At 53.0% G+C, this 25007-nt stretch overlaps 1 protein-coding gene and 1 long non-coding RNA gene across 2 annotated transcripts in view; both read right to left on the bottom strand.

Annotated features, from left to right (window-relative positions):
* The window catches only part of LOC130541967 (uncharacterized), a 52263-nt gene extending 38429 nt beyond the window's left edge, over positions 1-13834 (bottom strand). The window contains exon 1 of the long non-coding RNA XR_008956130.1: positions 13633-13834. This is a non-coding gene — a long non-coding RNA (uncharacterized LOC130541967). The remainder of the gene's footprint in view (positions 1-13632) is intronic.
* Positions 13835-16778: 2944 nt separating this feature from the next.
* The window catches only part of KLF13 (KLF transcription factor 13), a 50411-nt gene continuing 42182 nt past the window's right edge, over positions 16779-25007 (bottom strand). The window contains exon 2 of the mRNA XM_026510315.4: positions 16779-22809. Within this exon, the coding sequence (XP_026366100.1) occupies positions 22520-22809 (290 nt within the window). The 3' untranslated portion in view covers positions 16779-22519. The remainder of the gene's footprint in view (positions 22810-25007) is intronic.

Below are 25007 nucleotides of genomic sequence, written 5' to 3' on the forward strand. Positions count from 1 at the left end.
CTCCCACCACCCAAGCCGCCAGGCCGAGAGGCCCCTTCCATTTGCAGAGGGATCCCAGTTGCCCTCAGAGGGGTACTGCGTAAGCATGGCTGAGGGGCTCATGGCTCCCCCTCTGACCAGCACTGACCTCCTCCAGGATAGTCTGCGTCATCATCCTCCCCAGAATGGCAGTGAGGGGGATCTTGGAGTCTGCCGGGGACACACAGGCCCGGGGCCAGGAGGAGGCCAGTCCTCCGCAGGCAAGGTTGCTGGGGAAAACCTCACTAAGGATGCAGCCCCACCCAGCGGGCGGATCAAAGAGGGCCGTGTGGGCAAGTTCAGTCGCGGTGGGACCGGCCCAGGGCTTCCGGGCCTGGCTGCCTGGCGTCCGCCCACTGGGCGCCTGCAGCTGCCTGGGCAGGAGGGGAAAGGGGCACCGTGGTGGGGTCCACCCTCCTGCCCCGCAGCTCTGGGGCCCTGGCCTTCTGCCTAGTCACTCTGGGGCCTGGGGTCCAGCTCCAAAGTCAGTCCTCCAGTGACTGCTGACCCTGAGGTCACAGGGTGGCCCCGAGGCGAAGGTAGCTCAGGGGACCTGGTGCGGAACCCAGGGGAGAGGGGGCGGCTCCTTTCTGGATGGGGCCCTGGGGGAAGACCTTGCTCCAGGGCACCCCTGGATGGCCCGGGGAGGGGGGGGGTCCCTCCTTGGGGAGGGGGACAACAACACCAAGCAAGTCCCTGGAAGGGGCGCTGACCTTGAGCCTGGGAGCGTGCTGTGGGGTCGGACCCCCCCACAGAGCTGCGCCTGCTGTCATGACCCCCACACAAATGCCTAGCAGTTCCTTTGCTTTGGAAGTTTCTCCCTTCCTTCTGGGACATCTGTCAGAAAAGCTCATGTTTGGTCTGTTCTGTCCCTTTGCAGCCCTGTCCCCTGATGCTTGGGGATGCTTGTTGCCTGTGAGGACTGGGCTCCCGTCCGCTTCTGGGGGGAGGGAGGAAGCATGGAAAACACCACAATTAGGCCCCACCCCGAGCACGGTGTGCTTTGTGATGGAACCTGTCCAGGCAAAGGCCTTATCCGAGAGATCTGGCAAATTACTGGGTAGCCATCTGAATGGAGCCTAAGCACAGACGTGCGTGCGGCAGGCACCTTATTAGACTAATTATGGGCTGACTCCTTGGCTCACCGATACTGTGTAAAACGTAAAATAAACTCAGGGTTGGCCTAAAGAGACACTCCAAGGCGGTGTTTTCCTTGGGAGGAATGCTTGCCAAAGGTCCTCTGGCTGAGGCCCAGGGGGAAAAGATGGAAGAAATAATGCGGTGGAGGACCCCAAAAAGAGCCGAGGTATCTGTAGACCCCATATCAGCCTCCAAACTCTGCGCGACACTGCCCCCACCGCCAGCAACTTCCTTATCAGTAAAGTTCATCAATCTATGTGATGTGCCAGGAATTCCTGGCCACTGGGTTTGGTTGATAATGATAATGTTACTAATAAAATTGGCTTTGCAGATTAGCTCATTTAATCCTCGGAGCAAAGCCATCCTCTTTTCACAGATGGGGAAACTGAGGCCCAGAGTTGTTAAGGGGCTTGCTAACAACTGTCGGAGCTGGGAAGCAAGAAGCAGCCCCAGCCCAAAAGGGCAACCAGACCCAGGAACTTCCCAGAACAGACAAGCCTGGAGGATGGGGCATGCTGGGGAGACCAGCGTCCCTCCCTGAGGACCAGGGCCCCACAGGCTCCCAGCCAGCATGGGAGTTACTGGGAGGGAGGAGGCCAGGCCCAGGCCCAAGCGTGTCAGAATGCTGGGCAGGTGGCAGGTGGGCCAGCTTCGAGGGGCTTCAGGTCAGGTAATCACACTCAGCCCCCAATGCACCACTGCCCAACCTGAACACGCCAGCCCCGACCTCGCTCGACACACTCTCCCATCCCCGTCAATTTGCCAAATTCAAGCTGCTCTGGAAATGACCCCTGGGGTTGTCCCCTGCAGCAGAGTCAAAGGAAAAATAAGGACATGAAGAAGGCGGGTACCCACTGGGCCCATGGGAGCCACCTGCACCACCTTCTCCCCCAAGGCTTCATGACCCACCAAGATTCTGCCTGTCCATCTGCACACAAGGCCTGCCCCATCCAGTCACCTGGCCCACCTCCCTTCCCAGCACAGGATGCCACACTCACAGGCAGGGCTGGCTCAAACCTCCAGAGCCCAGCCTGTCCCTTGATGCCTGTGCACTCTCCGTGTCCTTCAAAGCTTGGAGGACAGGGACGGGGTCTCATCCACACCCCCAGCAGGGCCCAGGCAGGCTGAGACAGAGCCAAACACACGAAACACAGGGCCCCTCCCTTGGGGCCACCAGGAGTCACTCAGAAAACCCAAGTGCTTCCCTGAGGTCCCTGCATCTCTGCAGCCCCCAACCCCTCACAGGCCTGGGGGCTTTTAAGAAAACAAGGAGGCATATCAAGTTCTAAATTGGACCTAACGGGCTACAAGGCCTGACCCATCTTCTCTCATTCCTTCTCTCCTCATTCAGTGAAAAGAGCAAAGGGGCACAGCCTTGCTCCATAGTGATGGTCCTCAGAATCCAGTCAGACCTACAGCAGCAGCATACATGGGAACTACCCCGGCCCTCCCCAGACTTCCTGCATCAGAAACTCTGGGGGTGAAGCCAGCCCTGGGTTTTAACACGCCCCCCAGAGGGGCCTGGGGCAGCTATGGTGTGAGCCCTCCTGGCTTACGGCTTCCCTCTTCTCCCCTCAGACATGGCCACCCCCAGGGATTCTCTCCATTTGTTTCTCCTGACTAGGAGCCCAGCAGCCCCAAAGGGCTTCTCTAGAGAAATACCTCCACAGGGCTCCTCCCACGTCTTGTTGTCTAGAAACTGCACCGTGGCTGATGCCTGGAACTCCTCTTCTGTCTGAATGTCCCTCTCCGCAGTGGTGGGACTGGGGCATGTGGGAGGCTTGCAGGTTGGACCCCCTCCTCAGCTCACAGGCTGGAAGCCCCTGTCCCATTGATGTCACCTTCCAATGAGGCCAGGGGTGACAGATTTGCCTCAGGGTCTGGTCTGCTTTCTTCAAAGGCAGCGCCAAGCATCTGAGCAGGGAAAGAATAGAACAGGGTGCAAGCCCAGCCTGCCTGAGAGAAAAAGAACAGAAAGGAAGTACGGAGGTGGGAGTGGCAGAAAGGTACCTCAGCCTGTACCCCAAAAAGCCACCAGAGCCGGCCAGGGCACCCTAACTGTCCCTGTACTGTCCCAGTTCACAGAGTCCGTGCTAATGGGATGCCCTTCGTGGCCCAGTCCTGACCCCCGACCAATGGAGGGAGGTGGGCTGGCCCTGCTGCCCCTCAGCCTCCCAGGCTGCCAGTGTGAGCTGAGTTACATAGGGTGCAGGAGCCCCCAGGGACTGCCTCGCCCCACTCTCCAAATCTCAGGGCTGGAACTCTGCACCTCCTTTCCTCGGCCCCACAGCCTCACCTGTCCTCTCTGCATCCCTGTACCGAGCCAAACCAGCTATTGGAAGGGCCCCGCCATTGGACTGCACCTGTCCCCCACACTGGCCAAGCCCTCTGCCCCTCTAACCCACAGACCAGGGTCCTTTCTCTCCTACAGGGCCAAGTTCACACATCTCCTTGTCTTGCCCTTTAGAGTAGCACCTGTTCTCTCTGTGATCTTCCTGACAAAGCTCTCTATCTCTTAAGGGGAAATCCATTCCCCCTCGAATTTATACTCTATCCACCTGCCTTCCCAGCCCCTGCCCCCAGTCCGAGCATGTAGGGGGGTGCATGAGCCAGAGAGACCCCTGTTCCAATCCCAGTTCTGTTCCTTATGATCTGAGTGACACTGGCCAAGTGAGTCTGTGAGCTCCCGTTTTCTCACCTGTAGAATGATGCTTCCCAACACATTCCTTATTCATTTGGGCACTCGGTGAATATGTATCCGGCACCTGGTAATGTATCGGACACCACCTCAGGCACCCAAGAGGTATCTGTATACACCCGACATTCTCATGGAAGACACAACAAACATCAGAGAAAAGAGACAGGAACTGCTATGCAGTAGGAAAAGGAAAAGAAGATACAGTGACTACCAGGACAGGGGACTCCCTCGGACTTGGGGGTCAGGGGCACCTGCCCAGGAAAGGCAAGGTGGGAAGGAGCTGGTGAATGCAGGAGGAGGAAGGCACCAGCAGCACAGAGCAGTTGGCATAGTCTAGATGGCAGCGCCTCCGTGATTCCAGGGACAGATGGGAGGCCTGAGAGGCTGGATGGTGGGGGAGGGGAAGCAGGGGACAGATGGCCAGAGAGGGCAGCAGGACCAGTGTGCAGAGCTGGGATTTTATTCTGAGGGTGAGAGGAAAGCACCCATGGGATTAAGCAGGGGGTCACACTTTTCAATGGTCCCTCAGGCTGCAGTGGAGATAGATTTAGGACTGACCACAGTAGACAAGACTACTTTGGGCCAATGCTGCGGCAGGGCGGCCCTGCTCACCCTGGGACCCTCCCGGGCCCCCACGTACCAAAGCAGTGGGAGGAATTCTCTAAAACCCCGGAGCCCATTACCTCACTCCAATGCGACAGGAGATTTGTTTTAGATCTTCAAAGGGTACGTTTTGTAAATAAAATTCAGAGCTTATTGTATTTAAAATTTTTTAATTAATATTCAATTTATCAAAGTCTCAGCTACAAAGGACCAGTTCTTTCTTAAGCTTTTAAATTCTCCTACTACACTTCTTATTTTATACACGAGCCTAGAAAAATTGAACCATCACTTTGTGGAGGAAGGGCTTTGATTTATGTTTGGCCCATCCACGTATTTTGTTAATTACACTCTTTTAAACATATTAAACTACATTTGTGCATTTAATTTTAATTCAATTTTGAGTAATTCAATAGTATCAATGAAAAAAAAAACAACCTCTTCCCGAGTACTTAAGTACTGTTTTATAAATCTAATACATTAAAATATGGTGACTCACATTCTCTGAGTATTTCAATACTGTATAAGAACTTAGATCTCTAGTTAAAAATCTCAAGCCTAAATTAATCACTCAATTATGGCTTTAAATTCTAATTAGAAAGTCAGCCTATGACTCTAACAGCCCAGATTACCTTCAACAGGACAAATGCTGAAAAGGCCAAAAGCATATGTTTAAACAATGTTAAAATTGTGGGTTTTCTTCTTGTAGACGTTTGGATAGACAGTTCTACAGTGTTGTCATCCAAAATAATATGAGAGTTACCTTTCCAAGGAATGTCGGGTTGTGTTCTTGGCTGGCAGAGCGTTTACGGTCAGGAGAGGCCTTGCCTGGTGCCCACCTGCCTGGCAAGCTCTGCCACGCAGCTGCTCCGCACATCCCTTCTTCAGTCCGCAGAGGGCCAGCCTTCCTAATCACATCCCCGGGCATGGGTCACCTGTCAATTCCGGTCTCTATTCACAGACGTTTGCTGTTCCCACCCTCCTGGCTCCGCACTCATATCCAGCTGGTCTATGTATTGCTTCATTCAGTTTTGGATTCTTTTCCAGGTCTTCAATCTGTTAGCAGGTATTTATTTATTTACTTTTTAAGTAGGCTTCACGCCCAGTGTGGAGCCCAACGCCGGGCTTGAACTCATAACCCTGAGATCAAGACCTGAGCCGAGATCAAAAGTTGGACTCTTAACCGATTGAGCCACCCGGGTGCCCCTGTTAGCAAGGTACTTAAATGGCATCTGGCTGGCTGTTGGCCAGTCTGGTGACATCTGACCGCTGCTGCTCGGTAATGTTGTCCTCTGTGCCCTGACCACCTTTCCCGCTAGCTAGAGCATATTGGCCTCAAGTAGACTGTGCTGTTTGGTGGCCCCAGCACACCCCACACAGATGTCCAGCAGCATGGACAGCAGCTCAGACAGGAGTGTCTCAGCCCCCGCTCCATGGATTCGCAGTACCAATCTGTGTGGGGGAGCAAGCCCCAGCCATGGGCACACCCCCAGAACCAGCCTCCCCACAACAATCCCACCCACCCGCCCACCCCACTGTGTTCAGAGACAGACAAGAACGAGTGTTGCTGTGGATGTGGAGTAACTGGAAATGTAAAGTGGTGCAGATGGGAAACAGTCTGGCAATTCCCCCAATGGTTAAACATAGTGTTACCACGTGACCCAGCAATTCTACTCCTCGGTATAGACCCCAAAGGAAATGGACATCTGTCCACATAAAAACATGTACATGAATGTTCAAAGAAACATCACTCGTGGTAGTCATAAAGTAGAAAGAACCCAAATGTCCATCAAATGATGAATGGATTAAAAAAAGCAGTATATCCGTTCAATGGATTATTAATCAGCCATGAAAAGGAATGAAGTACTGATAGACCCTATACTATGGATGAGCTTTGAAAAGATTATGTGATTTGAAAGAAACCAGACACAAAAGGCCATGTATTGTATGGTTCCATTTACATGAAATATTCAGAATTGGCAAATCTATAGACACAGAAAGTAGACTAGTGGTGGCTTGGGGGGGGCGGGGCAGGAAGGAGAACAGCGCAGTGAAAGTAAAGGGTATGTTTCAAGGTGATGAAAATATTCTAAAATTGACTCTGGGGATGGTTGCCCCTCCAAATATACCAAAATCCATTGAATTGTATCCATGAAATGGGTGAAATGTATGATATACAAATTATATCTCAATAAAGCTGTTATAGCAAAAAATGTGTGCCCAAAGAAATCTTGTTCTCCTATCTTCTCTGCCTACGTCCACAGGACTTCTTTTTGCAAAAGTAAATGAAGTGTATACATATGTGTACGTATGTGTATGTGTGTGGATATACAGACACCACCTGGAACACCCATACCTGCCTGCTCCTCCATCTCTGTCCTGATGATTCACGGGGCGGGGGAGGAGGGGGCGGGGATTCCGGGAGCCAAGTGCGCGTAAGCACTGGTTGGTGGGTGGGTGTTGCGCAGGTCCCTCCCAGTCGGGGGGGGGGGAGGGCGCTGCCGCCCTCGCCCTCGGGCTGTGGAGCTGCTCCTTGCCGCCTCTGGCTTCTCACCTGTAAGCCGGCTGTGGTGGGAGTCAGGCAAGTTGATACTGGTCAAAGACGTGGAACAGTGTCTGGGACATAATGACCATGATTTAAGTGGGAGCTCTTATTATGATTACCCTCACCTTCAAGGCCAAGCAAACCAATGTCTGGCTGGGAAGCTCTGCCTGCCGCCTGGCACGGTGCCCCCTCTTTCCTCTTTGAGAGAAACAGCTGCAGCCTCACCGCAGAGCACAGCGGGGTTGAGTACCGTAAAGTGGGGGGTACGAGTAGGGGTGCGAGCAGGGGTCTTCAGATGGAGGAACAGAGGGCGCATGGAAGGGCCTGTGGTGACAGCCTAGGAGGCACATCCCACCACTGGAGTGATTCTGGGAGGGGCCGAGAGTGACGGGGCAGGGGTGCACCTCTCATGAAGAGCATTTGTGCAGAGACCTGCACAGCGCAAGGCGCACACCTTGATGTCTGGGTCCGAAACGTCAAAGGTTCACTTGCTATACCCCAGACTCTTCAAGGAAGCCCATGTGATTCCAGCAGGGTGGGGGCTGGCAGGAAGGTAGAGGAGAGGCAGAGTTCTGGGAGAGGCAGGAACCAAGTCAGTAGGGTCTGGCTCCGTGTGAGTGGGAACCGAAGCCATATTCAGGTTCTGATCAGAAAAGGATCCATCCGTCTGCCTCTAGACTTGTAAAACTCCTGCAAGGTCTGGGTGGCGATGTAAGTTGTATGTGGCCTGTTGGTGGTGGCTGCTGTCTTGGTCCAGGCAAGAGACGATGGGGTCTGGAGCCCAAGTGGCAGCATGGAGGTGCCGCCAAGCAGAGAAGGATTTACGTTGATGATGGGGCCAACAGAATCTGCATCTATCCATCTCCATATGCAGCAGGGCCTAGCTGGGCCCTGGGCATGTCTCCAGAGTTATGTCTCTTAAGCCTATGTCTGCTGCAGAGACCTTCCGGAAGCTTCGCGGGGTGGGAGGGTGGTGAGAGGGGCAATAGATGAAATGCATGTGGATCCCCAGATGGAGCTCTTGGCCCAGTTCCCACCTAACCCATGTGTGGGGTCCGTGCAGAGCCCACACTGTTAAAATAACATGAGTAGACTCTTCACCGAATTTCCAAAATGACACCTGCCCAAGCCACTCTGCTTTCTGGCCCTTATATGGGTCCTCCTCAAGATATCCTTGGGGGTCCTCTGGACACTATGGCCTCAAGGACTCCAGAACATGGAGGAAAGAGCCCCATGGGATGAAGCAGAGCAGCAGTGGCCCCAAAGGACAGGCATGAGGGGGCAGAAGAGACAGAGCCACTGGGACACCCCTGCAGACCTCTCCAGTAGGTGGAGAACAAAGGTTTACATGTGGTCTTGGACAAGAGAAACCAGGGGATTCTGGGTACAGAATGGGGGCAGGAGTGAAGGCTGGGGCTACTGGCCTCGTGGATGCAGCCAGGCAAGACCTGGAGAGGGCTCCAGGCTCAGCTCCTGACTGGCTGTGGCCACAGCCCCCACGTGGCCTGCAGAGCCTCAGTGGGCCTTGTGTAAATGAGGATATGGAGTCTCCTCTCCCTCTCTCTGGGGATCCGCAGCAGCATTAAATGAGCTCATGCGAGTAAAAAGCACCTTAAAATTACAAAAAAATCCTTGGGCGGGAACTGAGCTCGGAAGCCGAAACGGGCTTCCTGTGACGCGAAGGGCAACGCCTGGCCCTGGTCTGGAAGAGGGGGGACTGGGGCACTCCCGGGGACACTGGTTGCAGCCGGAGGATTCAGACGTAGGTGTAGACGCGGTGGGTGCCTGCGTGAACGTCGGCTGTGGGAGGGCCCACGGTGTGGCGGGAGCCTGAGACAGAATACGGGCCCGTCGTCTCTGGTGGAGCTGAGTGGAGCTCTGAAGGGATACAGAGCCTGGGAGGGGTGCACAGCGACGGCGGGTCTGGTTTAGAGGGAGAGACCGGATATGAGCACACCAGCCTCCGCGAAGAAGCCCCCTGCACCTAGCCCTGCTGTCACACGTGCTGTTTCACACCTGTCAGTCCACACAGGAATCCCGAGCCTTCCTGGCTTCTATAGAAAACCCTCTCAGTGGAACAAGTTCTTGAATTTCAGGAATTTATTCGGAGCCTTGGGAAGCAAGGAGGGCTGCCCCGCCTGGCCCCTCTCCCCACCCCCCGCCCTTCCCACTCCTCTTATTCCCTCTCCCTGAATGTTTCTAGGAGCCCCTGAAGCCCTGGACAGTGCAGTGTCCCACAGCCTCACCCCACAGCCTCCCCCAGAGCCCTGCCCAGAGCCCCGCAGCTCCGCCCACAGCCCTGCCCACAGCTTCACCCACAGCTCCTCCCACAGCCCTCGCAGCCCCGCCCACAGCCCCACAGGCTGCACAGCCCTGCCCACAGCCTCACCCACAGCTCCGCCCACCGTCCCCCACAGGCCCACCCACAGACCCACCCCACAGCCCCACAGCCCTCCACTTGGTAGAGAAGGCTTATGCAGTGGAGACTGGCAACTTTTCCTGCTTGGGCAGCCTAGTAAGGGTCAGGACAGGGTGCTTCCCGCTGAGGGGCACTACCTGGGGACAGGGATGCCAGGGCAGGCTGGAAAAGGACAGGAGTGTGGCCTGTGTCTTAGAGGATGTGTGAGATTTGAGTAAAGAAGCCTGTTCCAGGGGCGCCTCTCCCAATCCCCCTGCTTGTGTTCCCTCTCTCGCTGGCTGGCTCTCTCTGTCAAATAAATAAATAAAATCTTAAAAAAAAAAAAAAAAAAGAAGCCTGTTCCAGCTCAGGGAGCAGACCAGGAGATGAGGGAAGGTAATAGGAGGATAATCCAGGACAGAAGAAGTGAAAGTAGAGATAAGAGATACAGAAGGTTGACTCTGTAAGTCTATCTTCCACTAATATGAAACAAAAAAGGAGAGACCATGAAGGGAGGAAAATTAGCAATAAAACAGTGAAGAAAACATCTCCAGTTCTAAAGAGACACATGGGGTGAGGGATGAAGGAAAAGTGACCTGCCCTTAGAAATACCTGCTTGAAAGTGCAGAACAACAGGGAGTAAGAAAAGCTCGAAAGATTTCAAAGGCAGTAAAAGTAAAATATTTGCTGCAAAAAAAGTGAGATTCACAGTGGCTCAGACTTCCCATGAGTAGCAACGGACATAAGACACTCAGGAGGTAATTTTGAACCTAGTTTTCCATACTTGGCCAAATTATCACTCAAAGTATGAGACAGAATAAAGATATCTTCACACCTTCAAGGGTGCAAAAATACATATATATGCTTCACACACATCCTTTCTTGGACAGTTAACTTGAGGATATATTGCAGCACAGTGAGAAAGAAAATGAAGAAATAGAGAGACATGACATTGGCGCTTCAGAGTGACCCTCCCAGGGGCAGCAGAGGGAGTCCCAGGGTAACAGCTGTGCGGAGCCAAGGCGCAAGCAGCCAGACCGGGCAGGAGCAGGGACAGCGCTGGGGAGAAGCCTTGGAAACACAACAGTGGTAAAATTGAGGCTATGGCAGAGGCACCTTGTTAGTTTGTTACCAAAAAGGAAGAAAGGGGATTAAAAGCTACAGAGACAAAAAAAATGTATATAATAAAACTAAGTTTCAGATATAAAGCAAACTAAAATGAGATATGATTTTAAGCTACTGGTGGAATAAAATGTGTTCACCCAATTTGCCCTGGATGCTAAGAATATCTTTCTGTAGGCTCACAGAGAAGGAAATGTCCCTTAGCCCAGGGCCTGGCTGTGCAGTGAGTGACAGGTGTGTCACCAAAATGCTTACGGCCCTGGCGGGTAGAGGCACCTGCTACTGTGCCACTTGAATCCACATTTACTGCACAAAGTTTGCAAGAGTACATGACTGAGGGGCAGCTGGAGGGAGGGGGGTGGGTGGTGGATGGCAAGGGCTGTGGGACCCTCACTTTCTGGAAAGGGAAGTAGAGACATGGGCCAAAGGGGGGGTGGCATCCACGAGAGGAACAGCAGTTTGTAAAGCTTCAAAGGGAACCTCCAGAGCTCAAACATTCCTCGTCATGAAAGCACAGGGTGGATAGATGAATTAATCAATCCTCTTCCGTATCAGGAAGCCAGTATATTTTATCAAATGCTCGCAAATCGCAAAATAGGAGAACAGACAAGCATTTCAATGAGGCTTAAGGGAATAACTTTTAACAAGATATTTAGAAAGAGAAATGATAAAAAGAAAAGGGTTAGGCCTGGGGTGGTGGAACTTTGGGGTGGGGGTGGGGAGCAGGAGGAGAGAGATTATTTTATCACTAGGTTTTCTGGTATTTGTTTTTTTAACCTTGTTCGCATGTATTGCTTTGATTAAAATTCGCAAATGTTAAAAATGAAACCAATGATTGAATTGCTTCCAAAGTCCTTGAACACCATGACTCAACACTCCATAAAGCAAAGTAAACATATTTTGCTGTTTTACTTTGTAAAGCATTTCACTGGCACTTTCTCAGTTAGTTTTACATCCTTCACCAAATGTATACAGAGCATGCCTTCCTTACTCTACCTGTATACAGGAAGGAAAAGGAAAAGTTTCAAGACTTTACCTCAGGGTACAGTGCCAGGCGGAGTGAGGAAAAACGAGTCCCCCCCCTCCCCGCCCCCAGATGGGCCTCCAGGTACCAGAGCAGGTAACTGGGACCCTTCGCCATGCTCAGTGCCGGCATCGCTCCATAGTCTCGGATCAGTGAACACTCCGCTCCTTTCAGAGGCTTCCCAGCAAGGAGCTTGCCCACCCCTCCCCCTGACTTCCCTCGGCTGGAGCAGGTCTATTTTTATTTCTTGTGATGCACAGCTTATGTCCCAGCCAGCGGCCATGCTCCTGGTGCCAGGCTTTGCCCAATGCAGGGGACAGCCTGAAGCCATCACAGTACACTTCGGGCTGCACATGGCAAGGATGGCCCGCAGGCTGCCTGGACGAGCCCAGATGCAGGAACCAAATCCCTGGATCATGTAAGATTGTCGAACATTTCACAGCTAGAGCAAATACAGAGAAGGAATAAACAACCCCCACAGCTCCCACCACCTAGCAGGTGAAGGCCTCTGAGCTCCGAGCCCCGACTTCCGCACACTTGGCTCAGGGGGATGGATGCGTGAGGAACGCACTGCATTGCCCCGTGTTTTCCAGCTCACAAGCGTGTAGCTCTATGGCAGGGCTTCCTGTTTGCAGCTTGCTTTCTTTATGCAGCACTGTTTCGGGATGGTCTAAGGCTGATGCGCTCGGTTCTGCATTGCACCTTTGCTCCAATGGGCAGGCAGCCCCTGGGCATGTCCCTCCTCACGGTGCTGCTGCGTGTTTAGGTGCCTTTGGGGTGTGTCTGGGTTTTGCTCTCCCTAAGGGCACAGTCATGGACGCCAGTGCACATCTCCTGAGGGGCTGGGGGTGGGAGGTGGGTTCCCAGCTTAACTAGAAAAGCTCTTAGCCTCACAAAAGTGCTATCGTGGTTTTTAATTAAAAGTTATACCTGGGTAGTTTTGAAAACTTAAAAAATAAACAAAAATAAGTAAATAAAAATAATATGTAATTTCCACTACTTACAGATAAAACTGCTTGGGTTTTGTCTTCTACCAGGAATTCTTTTATGCATATATACATAAGCACAATCATATAGCTATAGAGAAAAATTTTTAAATAACATGTGATTATGCTTCTCAAACTGTTTTATTACCTGCCTTTTTTACTTAATATATTGGATACTGGAAACCGTGGATGTTACACCCATCCCTATTCACACTATTTTAAACGTTTTGGGTTTTTTAACAGACAATTTTAAGTGTTTTATTATTTAATATTTTCTGCATTCACAAGAATATATGTAATGGAGGTGTGAGGTGGCTTTTGTTTCTTTGCGTGTTTTTTTTTTAAGAGAGGGAGAGAGAGCAGAGGAGGGAAGGGCAGAGGGAGAGGGAGAGAGAATCCTAAGCAGGCGCCACACCCAGTGCTGAGCCCGACACGGGGCTCGATCCCACAACCCTGAGATCACGTCCTGAGCTGAAATCAGGAGTCTGGAGCTGAACCAACTGCGCCACCCAGGCGCCCCGGGAAGCGCGAGTTTTGACCACCCCTCCAACCGCCCCCACCCCCGCGGAGCCGCTCAGGGCTGCCCTTGGCCTTGTGTCCCTCCACACCAGAGGCACCCACTCTCCCCCATGTGGGGTTTGTGTTTCCATTACACTAGAGGTTCAAGCATTAGCAGCTGGTCTTCCTGTCCAAGGTGAAAAGTTCATGTAAGAAATTCCCTGAACCAGGGGTGGGAGAGAGCCGCAGAGGCCTGGATGGGGCCGCCCTCGGATCTGTCTCCGCTAACCTTCCAGAATGTGCTCGTAGTTAGAAAGGGCAGGAGACAGACCAAAGACAGCGCGCAGCTTCCTTGTATCAGAGCCAGCCGTCAGCAACCATTTTCTGAAAGCAATGACGGATCAATGAGCAGACCTCGTGCGGTGGCTCTGCGTGCTGATGACGCCTCTGAGGAGGAAGCCTATTAATTATGCAAATCAGAGTGTTATTTGTTGCTGCTACTCATCCAGTGCACCTGGGGAATTAACAAACGCCTCCCTGCCCGTGGGGAGGCTGGGAGCAGAAGACACTAGGACGGGGACAGGGGCAGAGAAGCAGACTCACCACCACCGAGCCTCGCGGGTGAATGAGGCTCACGGACAGCCATCCGCCTCGGGTGCGGGGAGCGGGCTGTCACGACTGCGTAGGAGCCTTCCGTGGGGAAAGGGATCGGCTTGGCTGCGTGGAGGGCCCTGATGGGAGGACTGAGCCTCCCAACTGCTTGTGACTGGGTCATCTTGGCGGCTGCGAGCGGGAGCAGAGGCCAGACCCGGGGGAGCCGGGTGTCTGGGCACAGACACAGTTCCCGCTGACTTGGCGCCTGACATCTGGTAGCTCCGTGCGAACTTCACAACAAGCGTGCGTGGCCCCCGGCCAAGCCTGTTTCCCCAGTGCGGAAGGCGAGGCTCAGAGAAGGACCTCTCCAGGGCTGCTGGGCGGCGTGCTTGGAACCCAGCGCTGGGGTGCTTGTGTGCGGTGCAGAGTCGCACCTTCGCTCTGAGTGAGGGCCCTGCCTGCCTCCGCAGGTCAGCGGGGCTGCGATTCTTAAGAGGACCAATCACTTCTTCTTCTTCTTTTTTAATGGTCAGATTACTCATTTTATTTTTATTTTTTGAAAAGATTTTATTAATTTGGAGAGAGAAAGGAAGAAAGAGCGTGAGCACAAGCAGGAAGAGGGGCAGAGGGAGAGGGAGAAACAGACTCAATGCTGAGCAAGGAACCCCTAGGGGAGCTCGATCCCAGGACGCTGGGATCATGGCCTGAGCCGAAGGTAGGCACTTAACCGACTGAGCCACCCAGGCACCCCTAATGGCAGGAATTTTACCATGGGATGCATGAGGTTTGATTAGGGCTACTGAGCCACCCATGTCCCCAAAATGAACTACACAGTCTAACCCGTCATTAAGCCCAACCCATCAAACACCAGCCACACCCCCAACATGACTGACAAGGCCATAAAGAGATTGTTTCAGAGGATTGTGTCCCAGTGGGTCCCCCTGGAAAATACTGTGCCCTTAGTTTTGCCTATTAACCAGGCTCCCAGCCAGAATCCCTCTGGGGCATTTGTGGCAGGTAGCATTTCAGCCTCTGCTTGAATACCTCCAGCAAAGGGGTGCTCACTGCTTGCAGACCGCTGCCAAATGATGGGAAGCTCCTGCCGTCTGTGAGCCCTGGCCAGCCTCTGCCCTCTGACACTCTCTCAACCACATGCCACCCCCCACCCGCTCAAAGCCAGCACTCCCTGTGTCCCCCGGTGACCTGCTGTGGGTCAGCAGCAGCCAGCCATGGGCTGGGTCTCCTCCAGACTCGATGCAGTAAAATGGGTCGGCCTCATCTGGTACAGGCACGCTTCGTCTGGTCAGCTATGGCCAGGGGCTTGCTGTCATCCTACTGGCCTGTTGACACCATTTTGAATCCTCTGTTATCCAATAAATTAACTACTACATTCCTATCTCTGTGCAAACCCTTCCCGACAGGGCATACTTCACCTAACTGCCCCAAGTTGGACTCCGTAATGCAAGGTCCTGATAAAAAATGTGGGGGGTGTTAGGCAAGGAGCGTCTGGGGGCTGACCACTCTGTAACACCCAGTCCCTGCTCAGTTGTGATATCCTATTACCGCAGACCCTCCCCCCACACACTGCTTATGTGTTATGTGTATGCCACACGCACTGATACTCATGTTTTTTAAACTCCAGCAAAACTTACTGCTTGAGCATTTTCTTCCTTCTACACTCCTGGGTGCCTCTCAAGGTCGCAGGACACTCCTCGGCCCTGAGATGGAGTCTCCCTGAATGCCAGGCCCCCATCTTCTAGAAAGGAACCCCAGCAGGAACCCAAAACTTCTCGCAAACCTCAGCAGCGATGTCACGATGGATGGCTGCACCCCCACACCCACTCCCCCCCCCCGCCCCCGTCAGTATTTCTAAAGCATTTGGGATCCTCTCAACACACAACTATTTATGGAAGTGGCTCCATCCGGCTTGCTGCGATCAGGGAGTTCCTGAGCAGAAAGAAATGGTCTCTGAGAAGGCAGAACAACGGCTGTCCTGGGAAAATGCTCCAACTCAGACGGGGCTCCACACGTCTCAGCACCAAGAGACTTTGGTTTGAAAATGGGTGCTCGTTTTCCTGACGGTTCAGGGTGTGTTCTCGTGCCTTCACTTCATGGCCCCTCCTCCTCATCTATGATACAGAAAAGATTTCATCAGGAAACGCCCGCCAGTGTAGATGTCGGTTTAGGAAAAATCACCTCTGACCCACTCCAACGTTTGTCGCTCTTATTACTCTTACATTCATTTCTCCATGTCTTCATGTGCTCTCTAAACAATAGGGGATAATGTGAGAAGCACGCACCGTCCTGGACGCAGTCCTGGCTCTGCACCTGGCTGTGGGCTTCTCCCCACAGAATGTTCTGTGGGCACCAGCTTCGGGCCAGACCCTGTCACCCATCTCTTCCACTAGCTACAGGCTTTACACTGCCTGCTGCGGAAATGCTGTCTGGGGGAGCAGCCAGGGTGCCTAATGATCCCAGGAGACTTAAATGAGCTCTGGCGTCAACACATACCATGCCAGGCCCCAGCCCCCACCCCAAGACCTGTCCCCATGGCTCCAGGCTGGCATTTGTGGCAGACAGTTTTGGGGTCAGTGCCCCCAGCCACCCTCGGGGACTTCAGTGGCTGCAACAGGTCATTCTGTGGACTCTGGGCAGAGAGACAAGGGGAGCAGGCAGGATCTGGCTGAGTGACAGTGTGGTCTGATGGGCTGTCAGAACGTCTGAGGGCGACTGGGGTGGAGAAATGGGGCTGCTGCCTGGGGAGAGGAAGTTCAGGTGTTTACAGGGAGTTCTAGGGACAATCACTATGTCCCGCTCAGAAATCCATATTCACTGCCTCCCTGAGGGCCCGCCTTTCTCCTTGATACTCTTGGGGATGGAACTGTCAGGTTGAGCTTTTGGGTGGTACGGGGTGGGAAGGGAGAAGAGCTGAGGGGCGGGAACGTGACAAGCTGAAATCTGCTGAGCAGGTGGGAGGGGATAGGCAGGGGGCACCCACTCTCTGCAAAACCTTCTATTCTGTAAAAGGCCTACCAAGTTCTAGGCTGGTTTCTGCCCCCTCAGCCAATTATATATAGCTGCTGGAGTTGGTCCACTTTGGCTGCCCCCCGCCTCCACCCTGGGCCTCTCCAAGGAAACAGCTCTGGCAAATAAAATAATGAATCATAAATTTTATTTCAAAATGTAAACGTCACTAAACATGCATACACGTTAAAACAATAAAATTTACAATTTAGTTATTTTTTCTTTTTGCATAGGACATCATTACAATATAGAATCTATGCCATACAAAATACATACAAAGTTTTATCCGAGCAAGCCAAGGCCAGATTGGGAACTGTACAACTGTAATACTTCACTGTAGTGATCCAGGAAAGATGAAACGTGGCCTTCGGAAGCATGGTGTGGTGCTGGTTAAAAAGAAAAAAAAAAAAAAGTTCCTACAGAAAAGGAAAATGTGTGCTCCATGGAAATGGTCTTGGACCCTTGGATTCTGCCTTGGGATTTTGGCAAACAATTCCAGAGATGCTCCATCAATGGCTTTGGATGGGGAAGGGGTCATTTGTGTGGGTCTGGGGGTGGCTGACTCATGCACCCAACACACCCACACAAGGTATTCCCGGTTATGTGGGAACACAGCAAGCCCCACGCCCCACAATGCATAGCTCGTGCTGACGCCGTTGAGCCCTTGGGATCCTCGGCACTAGGCACACGGGCTCTCCAGGGGTGGGACTCGGGAGCGAAGCCACCCACCCACACACAGGCACCCTGACCCAGGAATGGCCGCCACACCACTCCCCAAGTGGCGTCTGAGCCGCGCTGGGAAGGGATCCGGCTGGTACACCCAGTGCTTGTGCTCTGGGTGGGAGGGAGAACCCTCGGCCAGACCTGTGGTCGTCTTGCAGGCATTCAGCTCACATACTTGGGTTTCTAAATGAGCATGTACAGCATCCTGTCAACACGTCACTAAGAAAATGCCCCTGAGCCCTGGGAGAAAGCTGCTCATGTGGCCCACTCCCCTCCCATCCTGTTCATCTTTAAATAAAAGTAGTAAGGTTTTAAAGCTGCATGAGAAGGGGAGAGGCTGGACAGGGCCAGCCGGCCGCACTCCAAGTCTGACATTGCTACGGGGGTCAGAAGAAACCAAGTATGGCCCCTCTGCCCTCATGGATCCAGGGCTCGAAGCTCCCACAAATCCAATCTTCACACCAGTGAGGGACAGGACAGTGGGTGGGGGAAGGCCTCACCCAAAATGATGTTCAGGCATTTATCAGTAGTAAGCTGGATTGCGCATCCAAATTCTGGTACAAAATTCTCTGGAATGTGTCTTGGACAACCCTTTGAAACTGAGCCTCAGAATCGGGAATATAAGTCATAGGAGCTGGCTCCTCCCAGGGCAACCCTGCGTTCAGAAGGTGTCAGCCCACATCCTTGATTTTACCTTTGGAAAATATGGTCACCAGAATCACATAAGGAATCTTTGGGTAGCAAAAGATGTGGGTGACCGACAAAACATCTCTTACTGTTTTTGATGTGACCGCTACATCAGACCCTTTAAACCTTCCAGCACTGTTTTTGACTGAACAGTTTTTTAAAAATGTCTTTAAAAAAAAAAAATCAGTGATATCTGTCACAAGTCAAAATAATCAGGTAGCCTTGTAAACACCCCAAACCAGGAGTCAAATGACAAGGGATGCTATTGCTCAGATCATGCTTTCTTGTTAGGTAGCACTCCTGCTCGCTGAGACCACGGGTGTTAAGTCCCTGGGGAGTGCTATGACCCTGTGCCGTCCACCTTAGCACCTGCTTCTGGCAAAAGGAGGCTGGGTCTTTTGCAGACTCTGGGCCGGGCAGCAGAGAGCTCGACTGGAGACCCCAGTTCTGCCGCACTTCACTTGGGACCAGAGAAAGCCACCGGCCCTCTCTTCATCTCCCAACAGGTGGGCTGGGGGCCACCTGTGGCCTGTCTGTTCCTATCTCCGAGTCACTCCCCACTGGTCTGAGCTGTGACCCAGGGCACGGTGAGATCTGGGGACCCCAGTCTCACTGATGTTTGCACCTGGAGGCTGCACCGTGGCGAATCCTGCACCTGCCCGGTTGCATGGCCTCAGAATAAAGGGTGGGTGGTGTCCTGCACCTCAAGTGCCGTACGTGGGGGTTTGGTGGGATGCAGGTAGGGCACCTCCAGGACTACATTCCCATCAAGGGCATCGCTGCCTGTTCCTACATAGCACCCTACAGAAGAGGGCCCCCGGGCCCTTTGTGGAAACGGCTGTGTTCATCTGTTTCTTTCTGGAAGGCTGTAGGATTCCGTGGGCATACGGGGAGCCAAAAACTGATGTCCTAACACGGCTGACACAAACAGGGGCGTTCTTATTTGGGATGTGAGCTAAACACCAGCCCCCTGATGGTTTGAGTCCAGGGTCACTTTTAGGACTTTTTGGAGGAAATTCTTTGTTCAGGCAACCCTCATTTTGAGATCTCTGCCCCCTTGGCCTGTGAGAACAAGTCTGCTACAAAATAAAGGTTTGAGTTTTCACTATTATGTCTAGGAGTCCTATGGGTTCTTCAATCACACTGAAGCCAGCAAGCATGGCCATAAACCAGAAAAATGAAAGACCCTGAAATAGACCCAGGCTGGGAAGACATTCTACATCTTAGAAGAAAATGCAGGCTGTTTCAGGAGGGTCTGCCCCATGTAACTACTTCCAGTGGGCGCCCCAGGGAGTGGCTTTCCAAGGCCCACTGCCCCTTTCCACGAGCACTCATTTCATGATGATGAGATGCCAGTGAGAGCCCATTTAAACCTCACCTGAGGTTCATGGATTTTTCCCACCCTTCAAGTGAGATGAATTTTAGCCCCAGATGAGTCAGGATGGTCCGACCGGAGCCCCAGGCCAAGTGCCCAGGGATGCCAGGTGGGAATTCCCTCCAGGTGCCCTAAGTCAGCAGAGCAGTGCCCCATCTCCCAGGCCAGGCCCATAGCGGAAGGACCGCACCCTGCCATTAGACCAGAACCGCTTTGGGAATGAAGACACACTCATTTGCCAAAAATAGCCAATGCCTGCATATTTCTGTTTTAAGGCAATGTTACCCTTCCATCTATCAGACGGAACAGCCCTGGGTCATTTAGAGGAAAAATTAAATTAAGTGCTCTCTTTGGAAACAGCAAACACCCGCTTTCCCTCCCCCACCCCCCACCCCGCCTCTAAAACAAACCAGCTCTTCTTTTATTCCAAGATGACTGGGTTTAGAGTCCTTACTCCCCTTCCTATGTGCAGACAGATGTGGGGTTAGAAAACCTCCTTCTGAGATGCCAGTGGGCAGATCACAAGGAGACTCCTGGCTCCTCAAGGGGATAGCACTGTGTGGCCTCCCAGAGACACACAGCTCCCTCTCCCTGCCTTCGGGGACCCGTGGACGGTGAGCACACCAAAGGACTTTGGAATAAAATTCCTGAACCTGGAATGTGAGTTCCTGAGACATGAAATGTATTCAGAGTGTGGCTTTCTATGCCTCACACAGAAACAACTTTGGGAGGGGCCTCGCTTTGGAACTGGGCATGAAGATCTTTCACCCCAAGCACTCAGGGCGCTCTTCTGTCCAGGTCTCTATAGGATCTTCCACCCTCTCCCCCAGACCAAATGCAAGCAGGGCTGTCATGCTGCCCAAATGGGGCACGGCAGCCAGGGCAATCAACTCTGCACTTGACCCCCTGGCCCTGCTTGGCTTCCACCCATAACAAGAACAATGCTACTGCCCAACTTGGTACCTAACATGCTACTCAGAAGCCACCACCATGCCACTGGCCGACCCCAGATGACACATACTAGAGTTAGAAAGGGGTACCCAAGTGAGCAGACAGCAGACTGCTGCCCTTGTGGTCACTATGGACAGAGGGTGCTGGCCCAAAGCTGCGGCCAAGGGCTGTGAGCACCAGCCAGGCCTGGGTCTCTGGGGCTTCTCTGTGCTGCACCCCATGCCATGATATGGTGGGGGTAGAAGCAGAATGGCCACAACCAAGGCACTCTGGGCCCAGGAAGCCCATCTACAGCCCTCTGAGGTCCCAAGGGTCATTCCTCCTCAGCAAAATGAGCAGAGGTCTCTGCAAGATACCCCAAATCCACCCCAAACCCACACCCCCACCCCAACACACACACACACACATACACACACGCGCACACACACACGCACGCACTGTCCTGGGGGCTTGTATTTACATGCCCCCACTCTCAGGAAGAAGGGAAGGGAGGTGCCTGGGCAGCAGCACTGAGGTGGAACCTCCAAATGTCTGCAGAAGAGCAGCACGCTGGAGCCCAGCCCGACTGCCCTGCCAGGCCGGGGCTCCAGGAGAAACTGCTCAGCTCTCTGCTCTTCCTCTCCTGGCAGGAGAACGCTGGCGATGGAGCCCCCGAAGCCCTAATGCGCCACGGGCAGGTGTGGGCTGGGCCCTCCCAGGCAGGAGGGGAGAGATGGGAGGGAAAGGGAGAAGTCCAGGGGGTGCAAAGCTCATGGAGAAGCTGGAGGTTTGCTAATTCCAAGCTGGGAACACGGTGGGTCTGAGCAAAGTATTTCCCACAACTTTCTGTCTGGTGTTCCCTGGGGAGGAAACAGAATGCACATTCTCCGACAGCACTTCCCATAACATCTGCTTTACCACTCCCAAAAAGTTCCAAGTCACAATGTTCCGGTCTCTTGCTACAGAACTGTCTCTGTGAAGCACCGAGCGCTGCCACGTGCATGGCCATACACACTGGGCCTCTGGCAAGGTGGCCCAACAACCTTCCCCACGGTTTCAAATAAAGGTGTCTTGACAGCAGGGCCGGTCCAGGAGAACATGGGAACTGGAGGCACCAAAGACACTTTCAGACATCTTTGAAGAAGACGGGGATTCCCAGGCTCTGTTTTCCAGTCAGAAAACATGATAGAGTGAGAGGTCCCCAGGTGCCTTCCGCAGGACACAGACGATCAGGTGTCCCTATGCGGGGCACATATCTCAGGCAGGCCGAGGCCTGGGCAAACGTGGCCCGGGCCCTGTCGCATCGGACTTCAGATGGTGCAGTGGGCTGATCAAGCAGGGCTCGGGTCTCTGCTTCCAGTGCTCTGAGAGGCCCAGAGAAAGGCTCCTGGAGGTGGGCGGAGGGAGATGGGCAGGGCCACGCCCGAGGCGGGCGCCTCCGTGGTCTTCCCAGGTGGAGTGCTTCTTTTGCCCCGTACAGCTTAAGGCATCCCTCTGAATCATCTATGTCCTGAGCCCGGCGGGGCTGCTGGGGAAGAGGCTGGCGGCTGGGAGGCCCCCTGCTTGGGAATCTGGCCTGGAAGCAAATGTCAGTGACCGTGTCCGCTCAGAACTGACCGATCGACTGACCCACAGGCTGGATGCTGAGCCCACCTGCACTGTTTCGTCTCCTTTGTCCCCAGTGTGTTCCAGAACCTAACAGAAACTCCAGAGTGCAAATCTATGTACAGAGTAAGGCGGCAGGAAAGGGGTGTCCTCACTGACCTCGTGGAACATGTCCATCCCTGAGAAAGGGGGGGGGTCAATACCACTGAATCTCACCTTTGTGGGTATGTCTATTGTGCAATTTGTGGATGGTGTTTTTTGAAAATTTTTTGTTTTTTTTACAAATTTACTTTGACACCTGAGGTGAAGAAATCGTTTGTTGTGTTGTTGTTACTGACTTCATAAAGTTCTCTCTTCTTTCTTATTACAAAAGGAAAAGACGCTGCATCACGAGAGGAAGGGCGAGCATATCTGCTCATGGCTGTAGTGGGGGCGGAGGGTCCTCGGCCAGCCCCGGGGCGGGGCGGGGCGGGGCGGGGCGGGTTGGGTTGGGGCGGGGCGCCCGCGGAGGGGCGGGCGGGGCTGTGCTGCTGCGGGCGGGCAGCACCGGGCTCAGGGCGAGCTGGCCGGGCTGATGGTGGGGCTGCTGGCGTCCGAGCGGCTGTAGTCGCTGAGGGAGCCGGTCCGCGAGCCCCCGCTGCGCCGCTGCAGCATGCCCGGGTGGAAGTTGGCGTGGCGGCGCGCGTGCTTCGTCAGGTGGTCGCTGCGCATGAAGCGCTTCTCGCAGATGGGGCAGCTGAACTTCTTCTCGCCCGTGTGCGTGCGGTAGTGCCGGGCCAGCTCGTCGGAGCGCGCGAACTTCTTGTTGCAGTCCTGCCAGCTGCAGGCGAAGGGCCTCTCACCTGCGGGCGACAGGGCAGAGCGTCAGTCCCGCTCCTGGCCCTGCCCTCCACGCAGCCCGCTCCTCCCCACCCCTAGCTGCCTCCCCGCCCGCCTCTATGACAAACCCATCAGGGCAAAGGTGTGCCCTGCCAGTGCCCACCTGCTGGTACCCAAGGAAGGCAGCAGACATCTCCCAGGATGAGATGGCAGCATCTCAGGTAATGTGGCTGCAGGGCCTAGGGCCCCTGGTGATGGCACCCACCAGCCTGTGCAGGCCCCCTGGCCCTGGCCTGTGGGGAGCTCAGGCCCATCTTCAGGATCAAAGATTGGCAACCAGGAGTAAAGGGGCTAGGGCCAGGAAGGACTGGCAGGCCTGCGCAAGTCCAGCTGCCCCACACCGGCCCTAGGGGAGCCACACCTCAGAGCCCTACACCTGGCAGGGCCAAAAGACAACTCCCGAATGCAAGTGCCCTACCACCCTCCTGACACCCTCCTCAGTTTCATCATCTATAACATGAGGAGCCCAGACCAGGTAATTTCCTTCTCTTGTTGTCCCTTCTCTTACAGAAGTTCCAATGTGGCCAAAAGGCAACAGCCAGCAAACAGGAGACTCCAACAGGCTCTTGCAGACTCAAGCACGGAGACTGACAAGGGTGGCTACTCAAAACACTCCATGAGAGGGAGGTGACAAATGCAGGCTGCAGTCAGGACCTCACCCCCTCCCTCCCTCCTATTCCTTGCTCAGAGCAAGGAACAGGTCAGCATTTACCCAGGCAAACTCTGAACCACACACACACACACACACACACACACACACACACACACACAAAAAAAAAAAGACATCAGCTGCTTAGAGAGAACCAGCAGGAGCTCCTGGCACCCCAGAACGCAGCCCTTATGGCAGGCACCTGGGGTGGCCACACAGCCTCCCTTCCAACCCTTTACCTTCCCCTCCCTCCCCGACTCTGGCCCTAAAGCCAATAGCCATCCTTGAAGCTGGCCCACCTGTGCCTGGAGGAGGAAATCCACACCACCCACCCCAAATGAGCCCATCAACCTTAAATATAAACAAACACCCAAGGATGGCCAGATGGCCAAGGAAAACCAGCAGCATGAAAGGGAAAAGTCCAAGAGCAACAAAACAAAGCTTACTCCAGAGGAAAAAGAGTGAAGCCAGGAGACAGAAGAGAATGTCAACCTAAAAATTCTAATTAGTATTCTGAGAGAAATTTCAGATAAAATTCATGCATAAAGCAAACACGATACCATCAAAAGGAAGTTCAGAGAACAAAAAATAGTGTTTAGAAATTGAGAGTATTGTTGCCCAAAAATTCCACAGAAAAGCTGGAAATAAACTCAAGGAAATATCCCAGAAAAATGGAACAACATCAAAAAAGGCTCTAGAAATATGTGAATGCTGCTGTGTTCTCTTTCTCCTGGTAATGCTGAAACTAACAGCTATGTGTTGTATATGTTCTTATTGATTTTATGGGGTTTTTTGGAGGGGGAAAGGGTATCTGTTGGGGGGATGGGATTCTAAATCAAGCAGGAGAGCAAACCATCATTTCCCAAACCTTTCTAACAGTTACAAATGATAGTTCAGAGTTACAGGTAATCAATCCTGGGGGTGCAATATTTAACTAATTTGTTTGTTAACAGATAAAAGGGGAGGAGAGCAAACTACCAAAGAAACAAGAAAATGGTATCTGTCAGAATCAAATAAGACTAGCTAGCACAGATGTGGGCAGGGCTGCAAGTAAACGCTCCTGCTATAAGAAACTCTGCAATGTCAGAACACTGAGTAAAAAAAGACCACAAAACTTATTAGAAAGAGGTGAGAAACAAACACCAAGTTATCCATAAGGGAATAAGGCTGGGACATACACTAGACTTCTCATAATCACATTGGATTCTAGATGACAAAGAAATAGGCTCTTCCAAGTTTACCTCACAAACTCCAGCAAAAATGAGGGGGAAAAAACCCCGAGAAGCCAGAGAAGTGAGTGAAAAATGAAGGGGCATTCAGGAGAGTGAGGTAGAGACCTGGGGACCACTAAGGCAGGATTCACAGGGGGATAGCTCCAAGAAGAAAATGAGTTCCATGCATCAGAGAATTTGATCAAGAGGCTGAATAAACTTTAGAACACAGTGAAGGCACATACTATTCTTTGGTTAAAAGAAAAAATGAGAGGCAATTAGAAACTCCAGGAAAAATAGA

Source organism: Ursus arctos, unplaced genomic scaffold, assembly GCF_023065955.2.
Source record: "Ursus arctos isolate Adak ecotype North America unplaced genomic scaffold, UrsArc2.0 scaffold_28, whole genome shotgun sequence".
In the NCBI taxonomy this organism is placed as follows: domain Eukaryota; kingdom Metazoa; phylum Chordata; class Mammalia; order Carnivora; family Ursidae; genus Ursus; species Ursus arctos.